Below are 24316 nucleotides of genomic sequence, written 5' to 3' on the forward strand. Positions count from 1 at the left end.
TGAACTCATTCAAATTTGTTCATGCTAATTTGCTTATCTTGCACTTGACCCTTAAAACTTATTTGTTATCAAGCATACTTATTCTTAAATCTGTATTCATGGAGGTTTAACAGAGTCAAACAAAGCAACACCTGTCACATATAGTATCAATATTTTTATTATGCTGTGATTTATTCCAGAGCAGAAATATGTTTGTTAACTAATTTTGTTACACAATTTTTAGCTGACATCTAACATGTTATGTAGCTGCTACTATTCTAGTAGTACAAAATTTGGAATTCAAGCTATTTCACAATCCATCCGTAATGAAATTATGGTAATAACTCGTAATAGGTATAAGGAAGGGAAAGCTTGGAACCAACTGGACAACAAAAATGTTACAATACAGAAGAATAATTCGAGTATATGAACCAAAGGAAAATGACCCAAAATATTACAAAAAACTATTTATTTGAAAAGTGAATTAACGGGGTGTCGTCTTAGAACTGTATTTGGTCCCACACACGTGCAATGAAAGAAAACATTTAATGCTTTCGAAAACTTCAACTTTATGTTAAAAAAATTGAGCTTGATACAAATAAACCATATGAATCTAAGGCTGAATGACAACACGAATATGATTTTCATATAATTGCTTTTGCAATATAATTTATTTTGAAATTAATTAATTAAAGAAACAATTTTTTTTCCCCGGAAATTCAAACATTGTATAAGTGAAGGGGGTTATACCTTCTTATAATTGAACTGAATTTGCAATTCTTCTTACATGACGTGTTTCGAAAAGATTATACATGACTTGCAACTTTGTTACAACGTCATATATATCCAATCTTTCAATTGGTGATTCTGTTAAATAGGCAATACCAATTCTAAATATCGAAGCCAAACACTCTTGAATCTTCTAAAAATTCTCCCCCTCTTCTTCTTGTTGAAAAAGTATTGAATATGCAATATTGACTATGCTCTGTGGCAAAACCATCTTAGCATAGTTATGAAGATTCATACCATCATTGAACATTTCATCGGTTGGCCTTTTTCCTAGAAACATTTGCAATAAGAGTATTCCATAGCTGTATACATCACCAGAAGTTGACACCCCACTTCCAATACCATACTCTACATTCCACACAACCCCATGTAAAAACAAATGTAAAGGAGTTGGTTCAATTATATATCTCTTGATAAAAGAATATATAACACAATTTATCATTAGCATAAAAGTAAATATAAAAAGAAAATTCTAAAAAGATTAAACGTGATAACTGTGTTGAGCTAAGATTTCGAAGCCCAAGTTTAAGTGGTGCAAAATTTTGACAAGAATACAATTTGCTAATATGCAACCCTGAGCAAACAATTCATCTATCAAACAAATTCCTAGTCATTGTAAATATAAATCAATTAGAGTAATGAAAAGAAAAACAGAATAAGAAGTATAAATACCTGGAGGTATATAACCAACAGACCCTCTGAAGAGAACTGGTTTGATTTTCACTAATATTTTGGTTTGCATCAAGAAGGAATCTTGATATCCCATAGTCACCAACATGTGCAGTCATGTCGTCATCCAGGAGAACATTGCTTGGCTTCAAATCGCAGTGAACTATGAGAGTTTGACAATGATGGTGAAGATAATCCAATGCACAAGCAACATCAATGGCAATATGTAATCTCTAAACAAGACTTAAATCTTTTGGCACCTCACCTTGTCCTCCAATTGGATGCAACCTGTCATCTAGACTCCCATTGACCATGAACTCATAAACAAGAGCCTTGAAATCATTATTTTGGAAATCGACACTCGAACATGCACTGAGTATCTTCACAAGATTTCGATGCCTGATGTTTCTCAAGGCCTCTCATTCAGTGATGAAACTCCTAGAAGCTCCTCGGTGCAAAAGGTTAAGTACCTCCACAGCAATTTTCTTGCCATCTATTACTCCCTCATATACCAACCCCTATCAAATTAGATTCACTAAACCCATAGGTAGTTCTATACAGACTTTGGTAGGACACTCTTAAAAACAAGCCTCCTGAATCTTCTGTAGAAGGTTTTTCGCGTCTCTTTCTACACCAACAAACATATAGAGCAGAGAACACCAAAGTCACCACTAAAAGTCCCGAACCTATGGCGATTACCATCTTGAAGGAAAGAGTAGTTGAACCCCTCTTCTTAGGATCCATGAGGTTGCATCTAGGCAGCTGTAATTCAGGTATACCCCCACAAAGCTTACTATTGCCCATGATTGAAATTGCACTTGCATTCCTAAACACACCCTTTATTGGTACCATGCCATCAAAATCGTTATAAGAAAGATTCAAATACTGCAACAATTGAAAGCTCTTGAAATATTCTGGAATTTTGCCTGTAAAATTGTTGCGAGAAAGATCCAATTCTTGAATAGCTTTGAGATTGCTCAAAGATGTGGGGATGCTTCCTTGGAAGAAGTTACTATCTATATTTAAATATTCTAAACTTTCACAACTACCAATTGTTCTTGGAATTTCACCTGCTAGCATGTTCTCATGAACATACAACCACCAAGATTTTTCAAGTTTCCGACTTCTACAGGAAGGGAACCAGTGAAATGGTTTTGAGAAAGATCAAGAAAGCGTCACAAGGACAAGATATTGAAAACATGTAAGGGTATGGTACCATTGAGTTTGTTTTTAGAAAGATTCAGTAACAACAAATTTTGGCATTTTCCAAGGGACACTTCCTTGAAGATTATTTCCATTCACATATAACTCAATTAACACACTCAAATTTCCTAGAGAGGATGGAATGACTCCAGACAAATTGTTTGCACCCAAAATCAATTTATTGAGTTTCTGAAGCTTTCCAATCTGAGTCGGAATGTTACCGGTGAATTGGTTGTCCCACATATTTAGCCAATTCAAGTTGATGAGATTCCCAATTGCAATCGGGATGCTTCCAAATATATGATTATCAGATAGAGTGAAGATTTCAAGCTTAGTTGACAAGTTGCCAACAGATTGGGGAAGCATTCCTCCAAAATTATTTACGTCTAATATCAACTTCCTTAAATTGGTAGCATTGGTCAAAGAGGAGATAAAGCTCAAGTCACCTACTCCTCCACTTCCAAGATGATTACGATGGACGTTTACAACCTTAAGCTTATGAAGCCTTTCCATGGTCGGCACTCTTCCATTAAGATTGTTTTTACCGATTCCTAACCGTTCAAGGTTAGTTGCATTGGAGATTGAAATAGGAATGGATCCAGTAAATTGGTTATCGCCAAAAGACCGAGGTGTCGAAGACTTGGAAGAGTGATGCCAATGTTCGAGGGAAGTGTACCTGTGATTCGGTTATGAATCACATCAAAAATTATGAGTGATAAAAGATTGAAAATTGAGGGAGGAATGGTACGTACCAGACAACATATTGGCAGCCAGTGAAATATACACTAGTTTTGTTAGTTAGCCAAAGAGCTTTAGGAATACTCCCACTAATATTATTTTCGAATGCATCAAGTACCTCAAGAGACGATAAGTTCATAAAAGAATGAGAAATATTTCCGATTACATTGTTACGCCTAAAATACACGAACTTGAGCTTTGACAAGGAGCCAAGTTCATTAGGAATTGCCCCTACCAGTTTGTTATAAGAGAAATTAAATCCAACGAGGTTAGTGCAACCAGATAAATTGACAGGAATGCTACCACTTACTGAGTTATTATTTAGGGTTAAATATTACAATTTCCGTAGACGGCCAACTTCTGGAGGGATTTCATTTTCTAAACTATTGTTTTGGAGATTTACTGCTCTTAGAAAACTTAGATTCCCAATGTGATATGGACCCAAATAATTTCTAGAAAGTTAGGTCCAATTTGGTAACCCTTTTGTGCCCGCGACCACACCAAACACCATACCACCGACAGAAGGGAATGGAATCATTCCATGAACTCATAACATTGAAAGGATTATTGGTTATTTTGGCCTTGAATGCCAAAAGGGCAAGTTGATTGGTCTCATTCCCTCCCAGTCTGGAAGTGGCTGCAGTGGTAGGAAAGCTTGCATTCATCAAGCACAAGTAGAAACATGCAACTATAACATATATGAAAACATTGTAAAATGACCTTGATATGCTTAAGCTCATACTAGCTGAAAGTCCCATTTAAGTGCTACTTCAGTCCCTGCAGAACAATAAATAAATAAATAAATACAAAGTTTGAGGAGAAGAATTATGGTAGTTGCAATTGTGGCTAGCTAGCACTACTCTAAAGAACAATAAATTGTTGTAGTATTGTACCTGTGGAACTTGAAGTGTTTATCTTAGTGAAAAAGAATAATCACTTGCCAATTTGGCTTGGAATACTTAGGGTTTTGGGACTCTGATTGAATGAAATTAATCAAATTGTTTGGTTTTGCAAGACTTTATGAAAGAGAGTCAACACACTATGTGGAAAGAGTTACTTGACCATTGAAAAATGTATTGGGCATAAAATTTGAGTTCCCACCTGCTATAAATAAATTGCATATCTTCCATCAATTCCATTATCATCTATCATCAAAATATTATAACATATATACTACTAATAGCATTATAAGTTCTATATATATATATATATACTAACTGGCTGTCGCCATTAATCTTGCATGATTATGGCAATTTTTTTTTTTTTTTTTTTAAATTCATTTCTTACGAAGTACATAGTAGCAATATTTTTTTATTTTTGCGTTGGGATTTATTTCAAAACAGAACTATGTTATGTAATTAAATTTGTCGAGTATGTTTCAAAGTAAATATATATATATATATATATATATATAGATGATACTAAGAATATAGAGTATTTACATAATATTGGATTTTTTAAATAAAATACTATATATATTGTTTACCTTATGGTAAGTTAATGAAATAATAGAGATTCACAAAATGAGGTGGATTAACATTCATCACGAATTTTTGTAAGTTTTACACTTGTCAACAATCACACGTAAGATCTAGACGAGGAATGATTTTTTAAACTAAATGAAAAATATATATATATATATATATATGAGTGGAACTAATTTCGGTATAATATAATTGAATACATGTAGTGAACCAGATGCATGCATGCTCAAAACATCTTTGTGGCTTTGTCTGTGTGTGTTTGTGTGATGACTTCCAAGTCTATGAGACCTGATTGCTTCCACGAGGTTCTAACTTGAACATGCTAGCAAATTAATGTTTATCTAAGAATTAAAAATATATATATATTTATTAAAAATATTAAAATATTATACTTTTGAAGGGCGAAAACGCATCATTGGAGCACATGCGTTAGCTAAAATTTGGAGAATGCAAAATGCTGACATGGCTCTTCAAAAGGCTTATGTGACTTTTAAAAATTGCTGACGTAGATAAGATGGATTGCCAAATTTTGGCAATGTCATTGAGTTTCTCTAAACCAAATTGCGAAAAATGCTCATTGGAGAGGATTTTGATCCCTTTTGGATTGCCAAATTTTGGCAATACCATTGAGTTTCTCTAAACCAAATTGCGAAAAATGCTCATTGGAGAGGATTTTGATCCCTTTGGAATGGATTTTTCTTTCTTAATTTATTTTTGGAGACGGAAAACCTTTTCAATCACTGTTCTTTTGGATTTTTGATTGTAAAGTAAATCTCAAATATATGTAATCATCCACAAATCACTCTTATTATTTAATCTCAAATATTTTTGCACCCACTAAGAATCCAACCTGAACGGATTGATTTGGGTTGACATATATACATGTTTGAGACTTTTAAGTTTCAACCTTTGATTGATTATAGTCAAGAGAATTGATAAAGGTCACTTCATCATGTAACAAATGTACTGTCATCACATTAATTAGTGTGTGGACCGACGTTGAACTTTTGCTTTCTGTTATTGGTTTGGTTTGGTTCAGATGGATCTGACTTTGACACAGGAAGGTACTTGAAGACATTAAACATTTATTCTGAAATACTGTTGAGGAGGGCTGAAGTGACATGGGTCGGATATGACTTGCAAACGCGACATCCGGTCCGTAAAGATGGGTCAGGCCTATAGAAAGACATTGCCATATGGGCCGAACGCGAATAAGCCCATCAAAGGTGACCAGAACTCATAGAGGAACGGGCCTAGATCCAGCAGTCCATTGACATTTGTAAATATCTATAAATAGGAGAAGTAATGGATAGAGTAGGGGAAGATATTTTTGGTTGAAATGCAAGAAGTCTAGAGAGAGAAAGGGAGGAGAAATTTCTTGCATCTTCAATTGGCGCCGTCTGTGGGAAGCGTGGAAGATTGATTGATCATTGATTAATATCGCGTGGATTCAGACCACTCCGTGGGAACGAAACTCGATCTTTGGGAGTTGGATCCAGATCTGAGCGATTGTGACCTACTCTGGAGGAATTTTAGTTCCTGTTGCTTTGGCAGGAGTGGCTTCAGATCTACGCAACAACGAGTTGTTCGATTGTGGCAGGATCTGACGGATTTAGAATTCGGACAATTCAGATCTCGTCAACCGTGAGCATAATTCGGAGAATTCGAATCCAGATCTGAAAAATTCCCACTCACGAAGCTCGGATCTACTCACGAACTTGAGATTAATGCCTTTACTCCGTTCAGGAATAATGATAGGTGAAAGCTCCAATCCGATGGAGGCTGTCCAGCAAACGAAGCTTGAGGAGTTGATGAACTTGATCAAGGCTCTCAAAAAAGAGAATGCAGAATTGAAAGCTGGAATGCAACATCAGCAAATACCCGCGGTTTCGCGTCCACTTCCGGCCGGTGAAGGAGGTGTTCAATCTAATATCGCGCATCAAGGCGAGCAGGACGAGAACAATCAGTCAGCTCTCCACCGTGATGAAAGGAGGATGGATGATTTTCCGCCAAATGCTCATCGAGTTGAGGATCACGAAGGATCGACTCACGTTGATCCGCGACATGAGCAGATCAGACAGAACGAAGCCATGACCTTCGATCCGCATCGGGAAAGGTTCAACCGAGAGGAGGTGATAGAGGTTGATCGCCGCCAAGTTGCGTCGCCCTGGCAAAGAGAGCTCATAGAGGAACGGTCGTTCGATCCGTCCTACCGGCCCTCCATGGCTACAATTACTCATCGCAGTTCGGAGAGCAGAACCGTAGCTCACAGAGCTACCACTGGGCGCCAAAGAGAGAATGAAGCACTCCGATCCGCGGCTCGGACGGTTGATTCACCATTCACTGACGAGATCCTGAATGCCCCGCATCCAAGGAAGTTTGCTATGCCAGTCTTTATTCTGTTTGACGGAACAACCGATCCGATCGATCATGTGTACCATATCCAGTTGAAGATGGCCCTGAATATGGAAAACGACGCTTTAATGTGCAAATGTTTCCCTACAAGCCTAGCTGGACCAGCGCTCAGCTGGTTCAAGAACTTGCCTAGAAGCTCCATTGGTAGCTTCCGAGACCTGTGCGATCGGTTCATAAGCCAGTACTATGGGAACAAGCGTCCGCCAAAGGACATCTCAAGCCTATTCACAATGAGACAGCACAAAGATGAACGTCTCCAGGCTTTTCTCACCAGGTTTAATCTCACTAAGAGTATGGTGATCGAATGCCACCCTTCGACAGTGGTTCAAGCCTTCAAGTTAGCCATGACACGTGGCACTCCGTTCCAAACCAGTCTGGTAGTGAACACGCCGACGACTATGGATGAACTCAATGAAAGAGCCGACGGCTTTGTGCGCCTAGAAGAAGAGGAGGCAGCCAATGCTCGAACAGCGTCGCTCGTGTCGACCGAGGAAAAGTCCAAGGCAAAGATCAGGCAGAAGCAGGCTCAGCCACAGCGTCAGACCTCCTGGAAGGCAGAAAAGAGGACCAGGGAGGAAGAGCTGATCACTCCGCTGAAGGTCACTCTGGCGAGGCTATATCAGGAGAACAAAGATAAGTTTCATTCACCACTGCCAATTAGGCAACCCCTCGAACAGAGGGATCAGACTGAACATTGTGCTTTCCATTCCGATTTCGGTCATCAGACTAATGAATGCAGGAATTTGAGAAGGCAAGTGGAGATGTTGATAGCTAGAGGGGAGTTCGCGAGCTATGTTCAAGGCTCGGCGACAGAGCAGAATCGACCGATGGAACAAGTAAAAAGGAGTCATAAACAAAGCTCCCACAATTCACAACCAGTTCGTATAATCAATGCTATCCACGGTCGACCTGAGCCCAGCGAAGATTCAGATGAGCTACTCCGAGCGCGCTTATGGCAGGCGCAGATGAAGAAAAGGGTCAGCAGTGTGAATACTCTACACCAGCAGATCACATCGATACAGATAAAGTTCGACAGGACAGACCTGCAGCGTGTTCAAATCCCCCATGAAGACCCGTTGGTAGTCAGTTTGACAGTGGCAGACTGCCTGGTGCGCAGAGTTCTGATCGATCCCGGGAGCAGTGCGAATGTCATGCCGAGGGACACATTTGATCGGCTCGAGATTAAACCAGAGAGGCTCAAGCCCATTGGAAATCCCCTGTTAGGATTCGATGGCAAGAGGGTGGAGCCCGTCAGAATGGTGGAAGTAGAAGTTCAAGCTGCAGAACGAGCTCTTATGGAAACTTTTGTGGTTGTAGAGATTCACCCCTCGTACAATCTCCTGATGGGAAGAGGATGGATTCACAGAGTCCAAGGTGTACCCTCAACTTTGCATCAGGTCATGAGGTGCCTCGGACCCGATGGAAATAAGGTGATAGACATTCGTGGGGATCAGGTTGTAGCCAAAGAGTGTTATTCTGTCACACTAAAGTATGCTGGGAAAGGGAAGGCGCCCGTCCGATCGGCAAGCCCCAGATAGCAATTACAGGAACCTCCGCCCAAGCAGAACAGGGTGGAGGAGTCAGTTGACTTGACCGAAGAGCCCCTTCTGGATGTGCAGATCGATCAGTCCAGGCCAGAGCGAACTACCAGAGTAGGAATAAGACTGACCAGGGAAGAGCAGCAAGAGCTAGTTGACTTCTTATCTCACAATGCCGATGTATTTGCATGGAGTCACCTAGATATGCCTGGAATTAATCCCTCCGTATCCTGTCATTCCTTGAATGTCAATCCCAATTTCAAACCAGTAAAACAGAAGCAACGAAGATTTGCTCCAGAACGCAACCAAATCATAGCCGAGGAAGTTGATAGGCTGCTTGATGCGGGATTTATCAGAGAAGTACACTACCCTGATTGGTTGTCCAACGTCGTTGTCGTGTAGAAGAAGAATGGGAAATGGCGAGTATGCATTGATTTCACCAATTTGAACAAAGCCTGTCCGAAGGATAGCTTCCCGCTGCCAAAGATTGATCAAATAGTGGATGCCACCACCGGGTATGAGCGTTTAACCTTTCTGGACGCTTATTCAGGTTATAATCAGATCCCTATGGACCCGGCAGATGAAGAAAAAACTTCTTTTGTAACCGAGCGAGGGACATACTGCTACAAAGTCATGCCTTTCGGACTAAAGAACGCGGGAGCAACTTATCAAAGACTTGTTAGCAAAATTTTCAAAGATCAAATAGGAAAGATTGTGGAAGCCTATATTGATGATATGGTGGTAAAGAGTAGGAAGAAGGATAATCATCTGAAACATCTGCAAGATATATTTGATGTGCTGAGGCGATATGGGATGAGGCTCAATCCAACCAAGTGCTCGTTCGGTGTGAGTTCCGGTCAGTTTTTGGGACACGTGGTCAACCGCAGAGGCATCGAAGTTAGCCCCGCTCAAGCAGAGGCTTTGATTAAGAATGCCGAGCCAAAGACGATCAGAGAGGTGCAAGCCCTTACAGGACGAATAGCTGCATTAAGTCGATTCATTTCTAAGTTGTCAGACCGCTGCAAGCCGTTCTTTGACATGATTCGGAGTCATGGAAGATAGGTCTGGGGAGATGAGCAACGACAAGCATTGACCCATTTGAAGGAATATATGCAGAATCCACCAGTCCTGTCAGCCCCGGATCCAGAAGAAAAGTTATTTTTGTATCTTGGAGTATCTAGTGTTGCGACAAGTGCCGTTCTGATTCGTTGCAAGGAAGGGGTGCAACACCCGGTATTTTATGTCAGTAAAACAATGACCGAGGCAGAACGAAAATACTCGAAGGCCGAACGGGTGATACTTGCACTTGTAAACGCAAAAAGAAAGTTGAGGCATTATTTCGAATCCCACCCTATAGCTGTTCTAACAACTTTTCCAATCAGAGTGCTTATGCACAAGCCAGAACTCTCGGGCAGAATGACAAAGTGGGCCATAGAGTTAAGTTCATTTGACATAACATATGAGCCGAGAACAGCTGTCAAAGGACAAGCGGTAGCCGATTTCCTGCTAGAATGTGACTCTGAGGATACGGATGAAGACCTTAGGTGCGGCTCTTGGAAACTTTATGTAGATGGCTCCTCTAACCAGATGGGGGCTGGAATTGGGGTTAAACTGCAAACCCCAGAGGGTACTTCTTTGAGTCAAGCACTCAGACTTGAGCTTCGAGCCACCAATAATGAAGCGGAATACGAGGCGTTGTTGAATGGGTTAAAATTGGCCAGAGAGCTACAGGTCAGAAGTTTGACTGTTTATAGTGACTCACAGTTGATTGTTCGGCAGGTAAATGGTGAGTACGCGACCAAGGATGACACGATGCAGGCATATCGTTCTGCCGTTCTACATAAAGCCAAGGACTTTGCAAAGATTGAATTCTTGCAGTTACCGAGGGAACAGAACGCAGATGCGGACCGGTTAGCATGTAGTGCTTTGAGTTCTGGCGAGACATTGGCGAGGGTGATTCCAATAGGAATACTGACCCAGCTATCTATTTTTGAAAAACCTTTGGACTCTGACCCTTGGCAAGTCAATGTCATACCGTATGAACCAAGTTGGATTGACCCCATCATCACTTATATTCGAGATGACGTTTTGCCTATACAAAGGGATGAAGCTAGGAAAATCAAAAAGAATGCTGCAAAATACGCCATCGTGCATAACAAGCTGTACAGAAGGTCCTACTCTGGCCCATACTTGAAGTGTGTCACCCCCGCAGAGTCGCAGCAGGTATTGCGAGCTATTCATGAAGGCGTATGTGGCAATCATTCTGGGGGAAGATCGTTAGCGCATAAAGCAATGACACAAGGGTATTTCTGGCCGAACATGTCAAGAGATGCGGAGGAGTTCTCTCGAAGGTGCGATAAATGCCAACGATATGGACCATTGATCCACCAACCACCTGAGGAATTGCACGTAATGGCCTCGCCATGGCCTTTCGCGTAATGGGGGATGGATGTGGTCGGTCCTCTGCTAACGGCAAGAGCTCAGAACAAGTATGTGTTACTGGCCACGGATTACTTCACTAAGTGGGTGGAAGCAGAACCATATCCAAGCGTGACTCAGACTCATGTGAGACGAGTTATTTGGAGCAATATTATCTGCCGTTTCGGCATTCCAAGGTCAATAGTCATGGATAATGGCACGAACCTCGACAGCAAGCAAGTAAGAGAGCTGCTGGAGGAGTATGGAATTAATCAGAAGTTGGCTGCAGTAAGTCATCCTCAGGCCAATGGACAAGCAGAAATTACAAACAGAACAATTTTCGCCTGCATTAAGAAGAAGCTGGAGGACCATAAAGGGAAGTGGTTGGATGAGCTCCCGAACGTCCTATGGGCTTACAGAACCACCCCAAGGCGGCCGACTGGGGAGAGCCCGTTTGCAATGGCATATGGTACCGAGGCGGTTATACCGGTTAAGCACTTGGTCCCAACTATCAGAAGCTTAGCATGGAGTCGAGATCAGAACGACAGAATGTTAAGATTGAACCTTGATATGATAGACGAAATGAGGGACGCTGCAGCAATAAGGTTAGCATCATACCAGCAAGTATTGGCGAATAGTCACAACAAAAGAGTGAAACACAGAGATTTTGCCCCTGGCGATCTGGTCCTGAAAAGAAAGGTGGGGATAGTCAAAAAAATGATGCCACCCTGGGAAGGCCCATACAGAATTGCAGAAGTCATAGGCAAGGGAGCATATACGTTAGAGACCATGGCGGGAAGATTGGTCAGCAAGCCCTGGAATGCCACGTCTCTGAAGAGGTACTACCAATAAAAGCTAAGTTTCGGCTTTATTGGGTGTTGTTTGTTGTCAATCAAGTACGTATGAATGTGCAAATTCCTGAAATTTATAAAAATAACTTTCCTCTTCAATGGGTTTTTTAAAAAAAAATGAAAAGCCAAGTGGCAAGTGGCATTCTAGCTGAGCACCAGGCACTTAAGCAAGATAAGTGGCAGCTGGCACCATAAGCCGAACGCCAGGCACTTGCTAAAAAAATGAAAAGCCAAGTGGCAAGTGGCATTCTAGCCGAGCGCCAGGCACTTAAGCAAGATAAGTGGCAGCTGGCACCATAAGCCAAACGCCAGGCACTTGCTAAAAAAATGAAAAGCCAAGTGGCAAGTGGCATTCTAGCTGAGCGCCAGGCACTTAAGCAAGATAAGTGGCAGCTGGCACCATAAGCCGAACGCCAGGCACTTGCTAAAAAAATGAAAAGCCAAGTGGCAAGTGGCATTCTAGCCGAGCGCCAGGCACTTAAGCAAGATAAGTGGCAGCTGGCACCATAAGCCGAACGCCAGGCACTTGTTAAAAAAAATGAAAAGCCAAGTGGCAAGTGGCATTCTAACCGAGCGCCAGGCACTTAAGCAAGATAAGTGGCAGCTGGCACCATAAGCCGAACGCCAGGCACTTGCTAAAAAAATGAAAAGCCAAGTGGCAAGTGGCATTCTAGCCGAGCGCCAGGCACTTAAGCAAGATAAGTGGCAGCTGGCACCACAAGCCGAACGCCAGGCACTTGCCATAAACACGCACACGACAAAGTTAATATAAAAAAAAAAAAGAAAAAAAAAAGGTATATATATATTGAAAATGGGTTTGAACAGAGCGTAACACAAAGGAAAAAGAGAAAAAAGAGTTCTGTCATCTCATTCATGATAAGCATTGGAGTTACAAAAAATGAAGTATTCAAGTCACATTGTTACAAAAAAGTATGGAATCAAAGAGTCTGGAGGAATCCTAGCTAGCTGCCCCAATACCGACAGCCTCCTGGTTGTGCCGTTTCGCCTCCTCGGTCCCGTCAGCCATCTCACCCTTACGAGGTGGGGAATCAAGATGAATAACAGAGTCATTCTGCTGGGGGCCAACGTCAACAGTGACTATGGGAGATACCACAGTTGACGAATGAGGAGCGGTTAGAGGCTGAACGGTAGGAGGAGCTGTAGTGATCCTAGAGGAAGCAATATCCTGACATTCATCAAATATGTGCTCCGCTTCGGTGGGTTCTGGGTCAACATAGACCCCCAGAGGATCAATCCCTAAATCCTTATCGACCTCATCTGGAGTTGAGCTGGTCTGTCCCTCAGCCGGAACTCGGTCGGAAAAACCTTCTCGGAATCCCTGAGCATATCTAAGAGCTCCGACTCTTGAGAACCGAGCATGAAGAGCCAGCATCCCACCGTTCACTCTGCTGATGGTATCAATCAGAGCAGTACGCTTGTCCAGAGCTCTCTTCTCAAAAGCCATCCAAGCAGACTGTTCATCAGCCAGAAGGCGTTGGAGCTCTGCCTTTTCGTCTCTGATTGAATCACGTTCAGTCTGCCAGACACTCTTCTCAAGCTGGAGGGCATCCTTCTCATCCTGAAGAGAGTCGTTTTCCTTCTTCAAGACATCTCTTTCTTGTTCGGTTTTTTCAAGCCGAGCCAATACCTCGGTATTCTTGCTGGCGAGAAGGTCGTTTTCCTTATTGGCCACCTCCAGGCTATCAGAGAACTTACGGGCCCTGGCATTCCCTATTTCCACCTGCTTCTGCATAGCCATCATACCGAACAAAGTCTGCATAGATATACATTAATAATGGTTAAACCGATAGTCTGATCGGACGAAGGCAAGATCAAATAGTATGAGAGGATTCATGAGTTGGAAAATAAAAGTCACCTCCATGGCAGATTGGGGAAAGCGGCTGAACACATCCTTTTGGGATAGACCTTTCGCCGCCTCAAGGTCTTTCGGAGTCCACATGCTCCTATAATATGCCATGGTGGTCTGGCCATCCTTTAGCATGGTCTCGTTCGGCTTCACGAACGTCCCATCCGTTCGGGTGTACCGAGGAGCCCATGGTGGTAAAGTGGGAAGAGAAGGGGAAGCTGAAGCAGAAGCAGAGGCACCAGCTGCAACAAGCCCGGAGGGGGCAGGAGCTCTGACTGGGCGATGCAAGAGAGCACTCGGCCCAAAGACCCGGGTCCTTCTTATAAGAGGTTCCTCCTCAGGGTCGACTCTACCGTCAGGATGAGGCCTTTTGCCTCGTTCTTTGTCCCGAGCGCCCCCAGCGGCAGCAGGGGCAGTAGTGATTTGTGGAGACGCGCTCGGGTTGGTAGCAGGGGTGCTGACAACAGAATCAATAGCCACCGTACTCGGGATGGTGTCAGAGATGGTGGCTGAGGAAGAGGCTGATACAGGAGAGGAGGTTGCTCCAGCAGCAGAAGTGGCTGGGGGAGTATTTTTCTTCCTACCAAAGGATGGAATCTGAAGCCTGCTCATGGTATAGCCGAGGGATGAGAGTGCTAGAAGGTTGTCTGAAGTGAGGAGGTCTGAGCAAGAAGGAATATCGTTCAGAACGTATTTCTTCAAGTAATTACTCCTATCCCTGCAAACACTGTAGCTCAAGTCATCACAAGGTATGCCTAAGGAGCGACATAAGAAAGTACAAAAGCGAGGAACGCATGTTTCGCAGGGACAATCGTTTTTATGAGATTTGAATTTCTTATATGAGGAAACAGAACAGACGCCGAAGGCGCTCGGGATTGGGTAATCCTCTGCAGCCGGCGAAGACCAGGCCCCACTAATGCCCACAATGTTATCCCTCCAACCCTTTTCAGATTTGATTGTGTCCGTACATATGGACATCTTGTCGATCAGGTAGAGGTGATAGAAGGGCTCGTTAGTTTGGATCTTACTGACCTTATAACACAGAAGAAGATCTATGAGGTCAAGGTCCAGACTTCTGTCACGAATCAACAGTAGCATAACGGATATGATTCTAAAGAAATTGGGGTTTACCTGCAGGGGGGATATCCCCAGTCTATTGAAGACATAATTAAAGAAGGGGTGCAGAGGGAACCTAACGACATTCAGTTGAAGGTTTGAAAATAAAACTTCGCCGGGAAGGAGGCCGGCACCGGTCATAATATTAACATCCTTAGGGCAAACCCTAACTTGGGTGTTGTCAGGAAGTCTAAGTCTCATACGAAGAACATCTAGATCTACAACCATGGTGGAAGTGATTGAAGGATCTAAAAGGGTAAAAAGAAGCCTGCCGAAAGTAAAAAGGAACAAAACTAACCTCTGAGGTAGAAAGCAACAAAGAGCACTGCAAGACCGCTGGAAAAATGACTCTTGAAGGATTTCACCGGAAGAAATTTAGCACTGTTCTAAAAAGATGAACGAGAGATTTGACTGATGATGGAGACGGTAAAAAGGCATGAAGTGGTATTCTAGAGCCTTATAAAGGCGAGGGGGACCCGAGGGCCGAAGCGTCAGGAAGGCGAGAAATTCATCGAGCCCCGGAACATTGATTCTGGATCTGACCGTCCGTTCCCCCATGTGGGTTTCTCGAGCCGTCAATGTCATGATGAGACGCCTTCAATAATTACCCCCTTATTAAACAAGGGGTAATTATGGGGGCAGTTGAGGAGGCCCGAAGTGACATGGGCCGGATATGACTTGCAAACGCGACATCCGGTCCGTACAGATGGGTCAGGGCCATAGAAAGACACTGCCATATGGGCCGAACGCGAATAAGCCCATCAAAGGTGACCAGAACTCATAGAGGAACGGGCCTAGATCCAGCAGTCCATCGACATTTGTAAATATCTATAAATAGGAGAAGTAATGGATAGAGTAGGGGAAGATATTTTTGGTTGAAATGCAAGAAGTCTAGAGAGAGAAAGGGAGGAGGAATTTCTTGCATCTTCAACTATAGATTGTGAAGCTTCTGATATTTGTTAAGGAATGACAGATAAATACAACCAAGCCATGTATGGATAGAAAACTTTCAAAGTTCCAGACCTTAACATCCCATGCCGATTTTATTATTATTATTATTATTATTATTATTATTTGTGAATACGAAGAATCAATCCTCTCATTAGCCTCGGATGATTTGTAAACTCTGAATGCATGCAATTAGAGATGCACAAAGAATCGGTGAAACCGTTAGGAACACCAACCGATGCTTCTATTTTGATTCCAAAATTTTGGAATCATTAAAAACGGTTTGGTTCCAAATCTTCGAATCGGATGAGTACCATCCTAATAATTATATATATTATTTTTTAATTATATAATTACTAATATATATGCCTATATTTGCCAAAAATATATATGTATATATACTATTGATGCTTATTTGACCGTAAATGTGGCCTAAGGTAGTTAAAAATAAATTTAAAAAAAAAAAAAAAATGAAACCGGAACCAAAACCACGGAACCGGTTCAGTTCCGGTTCCAATTTTTAAGAATCAGACTGAACCGGACCCTGTGCACCCCTATACGGAGTCGCCCACAATTGACGTGTATCATTTAAACCCAAGTATGATAAATCTTGGTAACTGTTGCACCTGATTACCTGAAGCTTGAGTCTATGCTGGATATAACGATGATAAATAAACAAGTACTCCGTAAATAAATAAATTAGGATTTAAAAACTGGATACTATATGGGAAAGATTAAAAAAGAAAAAAATAATAAGTAAAAAAGAAACACTGGCAAGAAAAAAAAATGGTGTAAGCTCCTCATTTACACCATTTCACAGCAAAACAACTAGTTTTACAGCAAAAATAAAAAGAGAGATAAAATAAATAAATAAATAAATAAATCTAGATTACATCTTGGTAGGAAGCAAAGGCATGATTACATCTTGGTGCATAGCAAGTAAATGTCCTATAGAAATTTCAAAGAAACACCATACAAATTGCAGCAAAATGACGATGAATAACCTCATGTAAGATCTGTTGCGAAACGTGCAAGTTTTAAAAACTTTTCGAGGGATTTAAATTCATAGATCTTGATTCATCACATAGAGACAAGTTTTATGCAAAAATAAAACATGATGTTTCATTCAATTAAAAGATTGAATACTTACATCAAGGTTTGAGTAAACCTTAGATCTCTCCTCTAAAGTGAATGTTCTCACTTATTGTAGATCCCTTTTGCTAGACACCTTTTCCATGGATCTCCATCTTCTTGGTGATGGTCTTGCCTTTAGGAATCACTCATAAGCCTCCATGAATGACCTTGGAAAACTAGGCTTGTGGGAGCCTCCATTAGATGAGAACACTAACCCTAATTTTCTAGAGAGAGAAAATTTATTCCTTTTTTTCCTTCTTCCAAAAATCACACCCCAAAATATATATAGACCATGTATATTTATAGGCAACATAAAAATAAAGAAAAGCAAACAACAAATCCTTCTCAATCTCTAATTCATATGTCTCAAATCTAATATGATTCCAATATCAAGTTGGGCTATGAGTGAGAATCCATTGGGCCTATTATTTTATTGGCTACAATGAATTAATAATTGGCCAGGTCCATGGACCCAATTCAATTAATTCATAAATTAATTTCTACTCCACTAAAAGAAATTAATTGAACTCCAATTAAATAATAAATAACCTCTAAGTCAATATTGCACTTTGACCCCTCTATTCTTAATTAGTTATCGGATATATAAAGCCATCAATCCGACTACTTAATTAATATATTTATTTTGGTACCATTGATTATTTCTGACTCGATCACAATAAAACATTTGTTTGACAAAAATAATAATTTAAATAAATAAATATATAATAAATCATTTTGTCTAAAAACATACGAAGGCCTTCGAATTTACTTTGTGATCAACCATAATCAATACAAAATAAATACAAGTAGCAATAATGCAAATATTGAAAATATAACTCTCTAACTATTAATTACATAACTACCCAAAGTATCGGTCTAAGGATCCCGAAGAATCCGCCGAACAAATCAAAGTAATTATTAATTAATAAAAGAGTCTATAATTTTCTCATGCTTAAGAGTCAAATGCCATGACGGTGATAGGGAGCAATTGCATACGACGGCTCTCGCAATATATCTCAACCTAACGCGGATTCAGTTCAAGTCTTAATTAATTATGAGTCCATCTATAATTACCGACTATGAACCATTTATGATTACTATTTATATTCATGTATTGATCGCCATCACATACATATATAAATATCTCTTGTAATCAAGTGGACACTATCAATTGTATAATGAATCGAAACATAATACATTGAATTCACCAATTGTATAAAAACATAAATATTTCATAAACGTTAGGAACATATGTCACTTTAATCCAAATAGGAATTTGCTATACCAGGGCATATAAATCCCAATAGCTCCCACTTGCCCTCATAGCCAATTCAAATTGCACCTAACTCCAATGTTATCCAGATGATGATCAAAATTATTGATCAATAAAACCTTTGATAATGGATCAACAAAGTTGTGTTCCAATGCAATGTTCTAGCCACAAGTACATTTTCCTCATAGCCAATTCAAATTGCATCTAACTCCAATGTTATCCAGGTGTTGATCAAAACTATTGATCGACGACACCTTTGTTAATGGATCAACAAAGTTGTGTTCCAATGTAATGTTCTAGCCACAAGTACATTTTCTTGCCGGACAATATCATGTAGAACATGATACTTCCTATCAGTGTATTTTGTTCATCTATGGAACCTTGGGTCATTGGTTTGGACTACTTCTGCACTATTGTCGCAATATAGCTCGATAGGCAGGCTAGTATGCTCCACAACCTCTAAATCAGTGAGATCAAACCAATAAGCTTCTTTTGCCGCCTTTAAGGCTGCAATATATTCCACCTGCAGGTTTGAGTCAGCAGTTGAAATTTGCTTAACAATCTACCAACTGATTTCCCTTCCATTAAGTGAACATCCACTAAGTCATGAACCTCATAGTATCTACTTCTGATTGAAAATCAGAACTAGCATACCTGACTAGGACCATATCATCACATCCATAAATGAGTATGATATCATTGATTCTCCTTAGGTACTTAATGATATTTTTCACAACAGATCAGTCGTCAAGTCCAGTATTAGACTGATCTTTACTGACTATCCCTACAATGTAGCGGATGTCCTGTTTGGTATAGACCATGGCATATATGAGACTCTCATATGCCGAAGCATATTGTTCCAGTCTCATTTGCTCAATCTCCTTTGATAGTCTTGAAAAACTACTTACTAGAGAGAGCAATCCATATCAATAAAGTAAGAACTCATACTTTGAGTTATGCATACCAAACTTGGTCAAAACTTTATCAATGTAGGATTATTAAGATAAGCCTATTTTCCTTTTAACCTGATCTTGCAAAAGCTTGATCCTAGGAATAAAGCTTACATCTTGAAAATCCTTCATTTAAAAGTAATTGAACAACTACCTTTTTATTGATGACAAAACTTTCACGTCATTATAAATGAGTAGGATGTCATCAATATATAGAATTAAGAAAAATAATGACATTCCCTTGTACACTAATGATTTATTACTAAGAAATCTTCTGGTATCTTTTTGTAGATTAACTTGCTTTCCATAGGTATCACCCTACTAGAAAGTTCTACAAGATCCCAGAATTTATTAGAATACATAGATTCCAACTCTGATTTCATAGTAACTCGCCAAAACGATCTGTATCCATATCGGTTCACGCTTCCGTGTAGCTTACTGGGTCCAACTCATGTTTAACAGGGATGTCCATAACGGTCTCACCTAAAAACATGATTCTGCCGGATTGGATAATTATTTTCCCACTACATCAATGTACCAATGAAGGAATCTGTGTACTAGATGATGCTAATGCATCAATAGGGAATTCATCTATAATTCTAAATCTCTATACTAAGTGTGTTCATATGTGGTACATCTGGTACTCATACCATATTCTCTAACACTATGCTACTAGGTATGTGATTCATAATATGATTCTCCTATAGATAAACAGTGAGTGTAAAAAAAAAAAAACCAACTTTTATCATTGAGATCATAAAATAATCCGTCCTAGTGACATTTTAGAGTAGCTATCAAATCTATCATGTATATGATCTGTTTCCAACTTACTGGTCCATATCAAGCACACATGTGCAAGACTACCCCATATGTGCATGTGATTCAAACTAAGATTTAGTCAAAAACACAGCTCAACAGTATCCTTGAGACAGACTAAGATGGAATGCAGTTCATAATGCGCATCGATGTCATTAACGCTAAACTCTTAAATGAAAGAGATAATGTGGCATAACTTATCATAGAGCTAACCATGTTAAGTGGAATTCTGTTATTCCTATTTGACACCTAAATTAATTTAGCGTCAATTGCGGAAAACTGGTACACAACACCCTCATTGACCATATAGTCTTTGCACTATCCCAAGAAATACTCATATACTCGATCAGATCGAAGTGTCTTGATAAGTTTACCTAATCTGTGCTCCACATCAGTCTTGACCCTCTCGGAATATACCAAAAGTATAAGACTTGTGTCGTAACAGATAAATTTATCCAAAACGTGAGTAATCTTGATTGGATGTTCATAAGACCACACGTGTCCGTGTGTACCGACTCCAATTGTTCTTTATGTCTATTCATTTGGCTGATTAAGCCCTTAGAGTTATCTATCCTTCAAAACAGGATTCACAAGTTTGGTTTAGGCTCCTCTACTTCACTAGGTAATAAACCTTCTTTGACCAATCTTTGAATCTCTTTTTGATTGATTACAACCCAAAAATAGACACCAAAAAAATACAATGAGTCAAGAATAAACATTTTCTCTTAACATTCAATCTAGAGATGCAACATTAGTTTCTACATCCTGCAAATCTTAAGAGTTTGTGATTATAGTATATTAACCATCTTTCAATGCACCAGAAGCAATCGCATATCTATTCAATTTTATAAAACCAGTTTTACAAAATAACGATCTAGTTTTTATAAACCATAAGTGAAACAAAAATTAGATAGCGTCTAACCTCTGTGCATAAAGATAATTTTCTAATACTAATATCCTCATACTCTCTAATTTCAGATGTAATACTCCCACTGACTTAGCTACAACCTTGACATCAGGTCAAGTACAAATATATTCCATATCATCGAGGCTTCTGGATTCCTGAAATCCTTGAAATGAATTGCAAACATGTTTAGTGGCTCCAGAATCTATTCATCAAAAATTAATAGATACAACCACATAACATGGCTCAATGATTAAATATATATTTTCCTATGCCACGTCATTGCTTAGACAGTTTGTCTTAACCTTTTGGATACCCATGTTTTGTGCTAGCCTAGTCCTATTATCATCCTTCTTCTTTACTTTGCCCTTCCACTTGGGCCTAGAAGCAGATGGTATAGATTAGGTTAGATTGATAGAAATACTTATACTATTTGATTATCCTTTCATTTATTACCAATTCTATAAGAATATCAGCGAGTATGAACTCAAACTGATTCCTTATTTAGTTCACTCTAAAAGAGTCGAACGAGTTTGGTAACAAGGCAATAATCATGTCAACTTGAAACTTACCACCCAAGTCAGCTCTATTGATCTCCAGCTAATTTTTAAATAATAAACAATCATTTTCCAAAATTCGATTTCATACTGGAGTTCCTTAGGCTATCTTGATGGTGTTCAAGTCTGACATAGTACGTAGGCATACGCCCTATCTAATCTCACCAAAACATCATATTGACATTTAACATGATGCTTGAAGAAAATAAAATAATGTAAATGTTAGCTTTGGAGCGTATTCGAGGTAAACTCTATAATATTGCACAAAGTCATCTCATTTGCCTTATTTCACTTATTCAAAGCATTAATGTTCTCTTGGGTATCTTAAAGTAAAAGGATTAGGTTTAGGAGTAGTAAATACGTTTGTACCCTTACGTTGTGAATAAAATATCTAAGTTCCTTTCCCAGTCAATATTAATGAGGTCCAGTTCCATTGAATATGTAAGCAAGCAGATAAACTGGATTAGACATAATTAAATTGAATATAAATGCATTCATACAATATGCAAGGTGAATTATTAATACTGTCATGCATATTTAAAATTAAAATGAGTTTATTAACCACATTATATAATAAATCTCAATCGAACAAGAGATCATTATCATTATTGGTGAACAATCCCTTTTAATTAATGCGGGTCCCTCAACTCTGTAGCATAATAAATCAACCAATCAATATGTCAATAACTTATCCTGTTGGAGGAGTTCATTATTACTATTATTGAGATTCATTTGCTATTAGGCGAGCACTTCCATTAAAATAATAATATGTGGGTCCCTTAACCACTGCATGAAAAATCGGATAATCAATACGCCAATAACTTATTCGGTTGGCGAAGTTCATTATTGCTATTGGCGGGCAAATCCCATCATCTCCATATATCTTAAGACAATGCCTTGTCTATCTATATGAAATGATTCCCGATTATGTTTAGCCTTTCTAAAATCACCTAGTGTAGACCACTCCGTCGGGGAGCTAACACTATTGATTTTAGATTGAGTGTATAACGTTATTAATGCTCTAATGAAAAATAAAACATTAAATATCTTGTCATTATAATCTAGACTCTTTAAATAATGCGTAGGGCCTTATTTTTAAAAATCTAATTACAATGAACATTTAATATTATTATTTTCATGAGACAACCATTCTTGTAATATTAAGACTCTTCAAATCATGCGTGGGGCCTTATTTTTGAAGATCTAATTACAATGGCGTTAATAACGAAGGCCATGGGGCAATGTATAAAAATCCCCGCTCCCACTCAATTTTTAATCATTCATAATTAGGGTTTTTATTTTATTCATTTACATGATATAATGCATGCAAAACGTCTTGATTTTAATCCAATTAAATTTAGAAAATATTTGGACTTTAAACGATTCACTAATATTTAATTTGAGGCACACTTTAAAAATAATTTACAAAAATAATTTTTCGTTTCCCAATAGGTGCTCTCAAATTAATTAGTAATCAAATCCAATTAATTTTCATAATTTAATTAATATAAATCAAGTCATTTAATTAAATATCATGGATCCAATGCATGAATAATAATAATAAATAATTAATTATTCTATGCATCAGTTAAATAAATAAAAAACAGATAGAAGCAATTTAAATGTCCAATGGATTCAGTTTTTAACATTTATATGCTCTAAGTAATGCGCGAGGGTCTATCATTAGCCGCGTCACATGGGATTATTTCCCATCAATCCCTCTTGATCTCCAGCCAAAACCTTGCTGCCGACAACTCTCCGGTCGCCGGAAAATCGCCGAAAAATTCCAGAAATTAAATAAAAATTCCAGAAATTAAATTAGGCCTTAAAAAATTCCAGAAAAATTCTGAAAAATTTCTAAAAAATCCCAGAAAATTCCTGAAGCCTAATTTAACCCTCTTGGACCTTCTTGAAGCTTCATAGTATCCTTTGACGAAGATTATATGGCTTTAAAAATATTTACAATTTGAAATACAATGGAAAAAATTAAATTACATCATTGAACTTTCAAACGGCTAAATCAAAGCCTTAATTACATTCATCCAAAGATAAAATTGCATTAATTTAACCTATAAGTTTCATCCATGGCCCAACCATACATCATCATTAATTCACAATTATTCATACATCATCATATATTAATAAATATCAACATATTAAATCATACATCAACATACATCAATAAAAATATATATGAATATAATTTTGGATCCATGAATGATGATTTTCATAAAATCATGATCTCTAGTAATGAATCAAACCATGCTCTGATACCACTGTTGGTAAACGTGCAAGTTTTAAAAACTTTTCGAGGGATTTAAATTCATAGATCTTGATTCATCACATAGAGACAAGTTTTATGCAAAAATAAAACATGATGTATCATTCAATTAAAAGATTGAATACTTACATCAAGGTTTGAGTAAACCTTAGATCTCTCCTCTAAAGTGAATGTTCTCACTTATTGTAGATCCCTTTTGCTAGACACCTTTTCCATGGATCTCCATCTTCTTGGTGATGGTCTTGTCTTTAGGAATCACTCATAAGCCTCCATGAATGACCTTAGAAAATTAGGCTTGTAGGAGCCTCCATTAGATGAGAACACTAACCCTAATTTTCTATAGAGAGAAAAATTATTCCTTTTTTTCCTTCTTCCAAAAATCACAC

General features: G+C 39.1%; 1 protein-coding gene across 1 annotated transcript; it reads right to left on the bottom strand.

Moving 5' to 3' along the window:
• Window positions 1-901: 901 nt before the first annotated feature.
• Window positions 902-2517, bottom strand: LOC132313806 (probable LRR receptor-like serine/threonine-protein kinase At3g47570). Its single transcript, XM_059812749.1, has 5 exons — window positions 2137-2517; window positions 2001-2065; window positions 1703-1836; window positions 1464-1600; window positions 902-1177 (listed from the first exon to the last, which is right to left on the bottom strand). The coding sequence occupies exons 1-5, from the start codon at window positions 2515-2517 to the stop codon at window positions 902-904; spliced, it is 993 nt and encodes a 330-aa protein (XP_059668732.1).
• Window positions 2518-24316: the final 21799 nt, after the last annotated feature.

Source organism: Cornus florida, unplaced genomic scaffold (assembly GCF_030987335.1).
Source record: "Cornus florida cultivar Cherokee Brave unplaced genomic scaffold, ASM3098733v1 CherokeeBrave_3.0.0_Hap2_Chr06, whole genome shotgun sequence".
Taxonomy (NCBI): Eukaryota; Viridiplantae; Streptophyta; class Magnoliopsida; order Cornales; family Cornaceae; genus Cornus; species Cornus florida.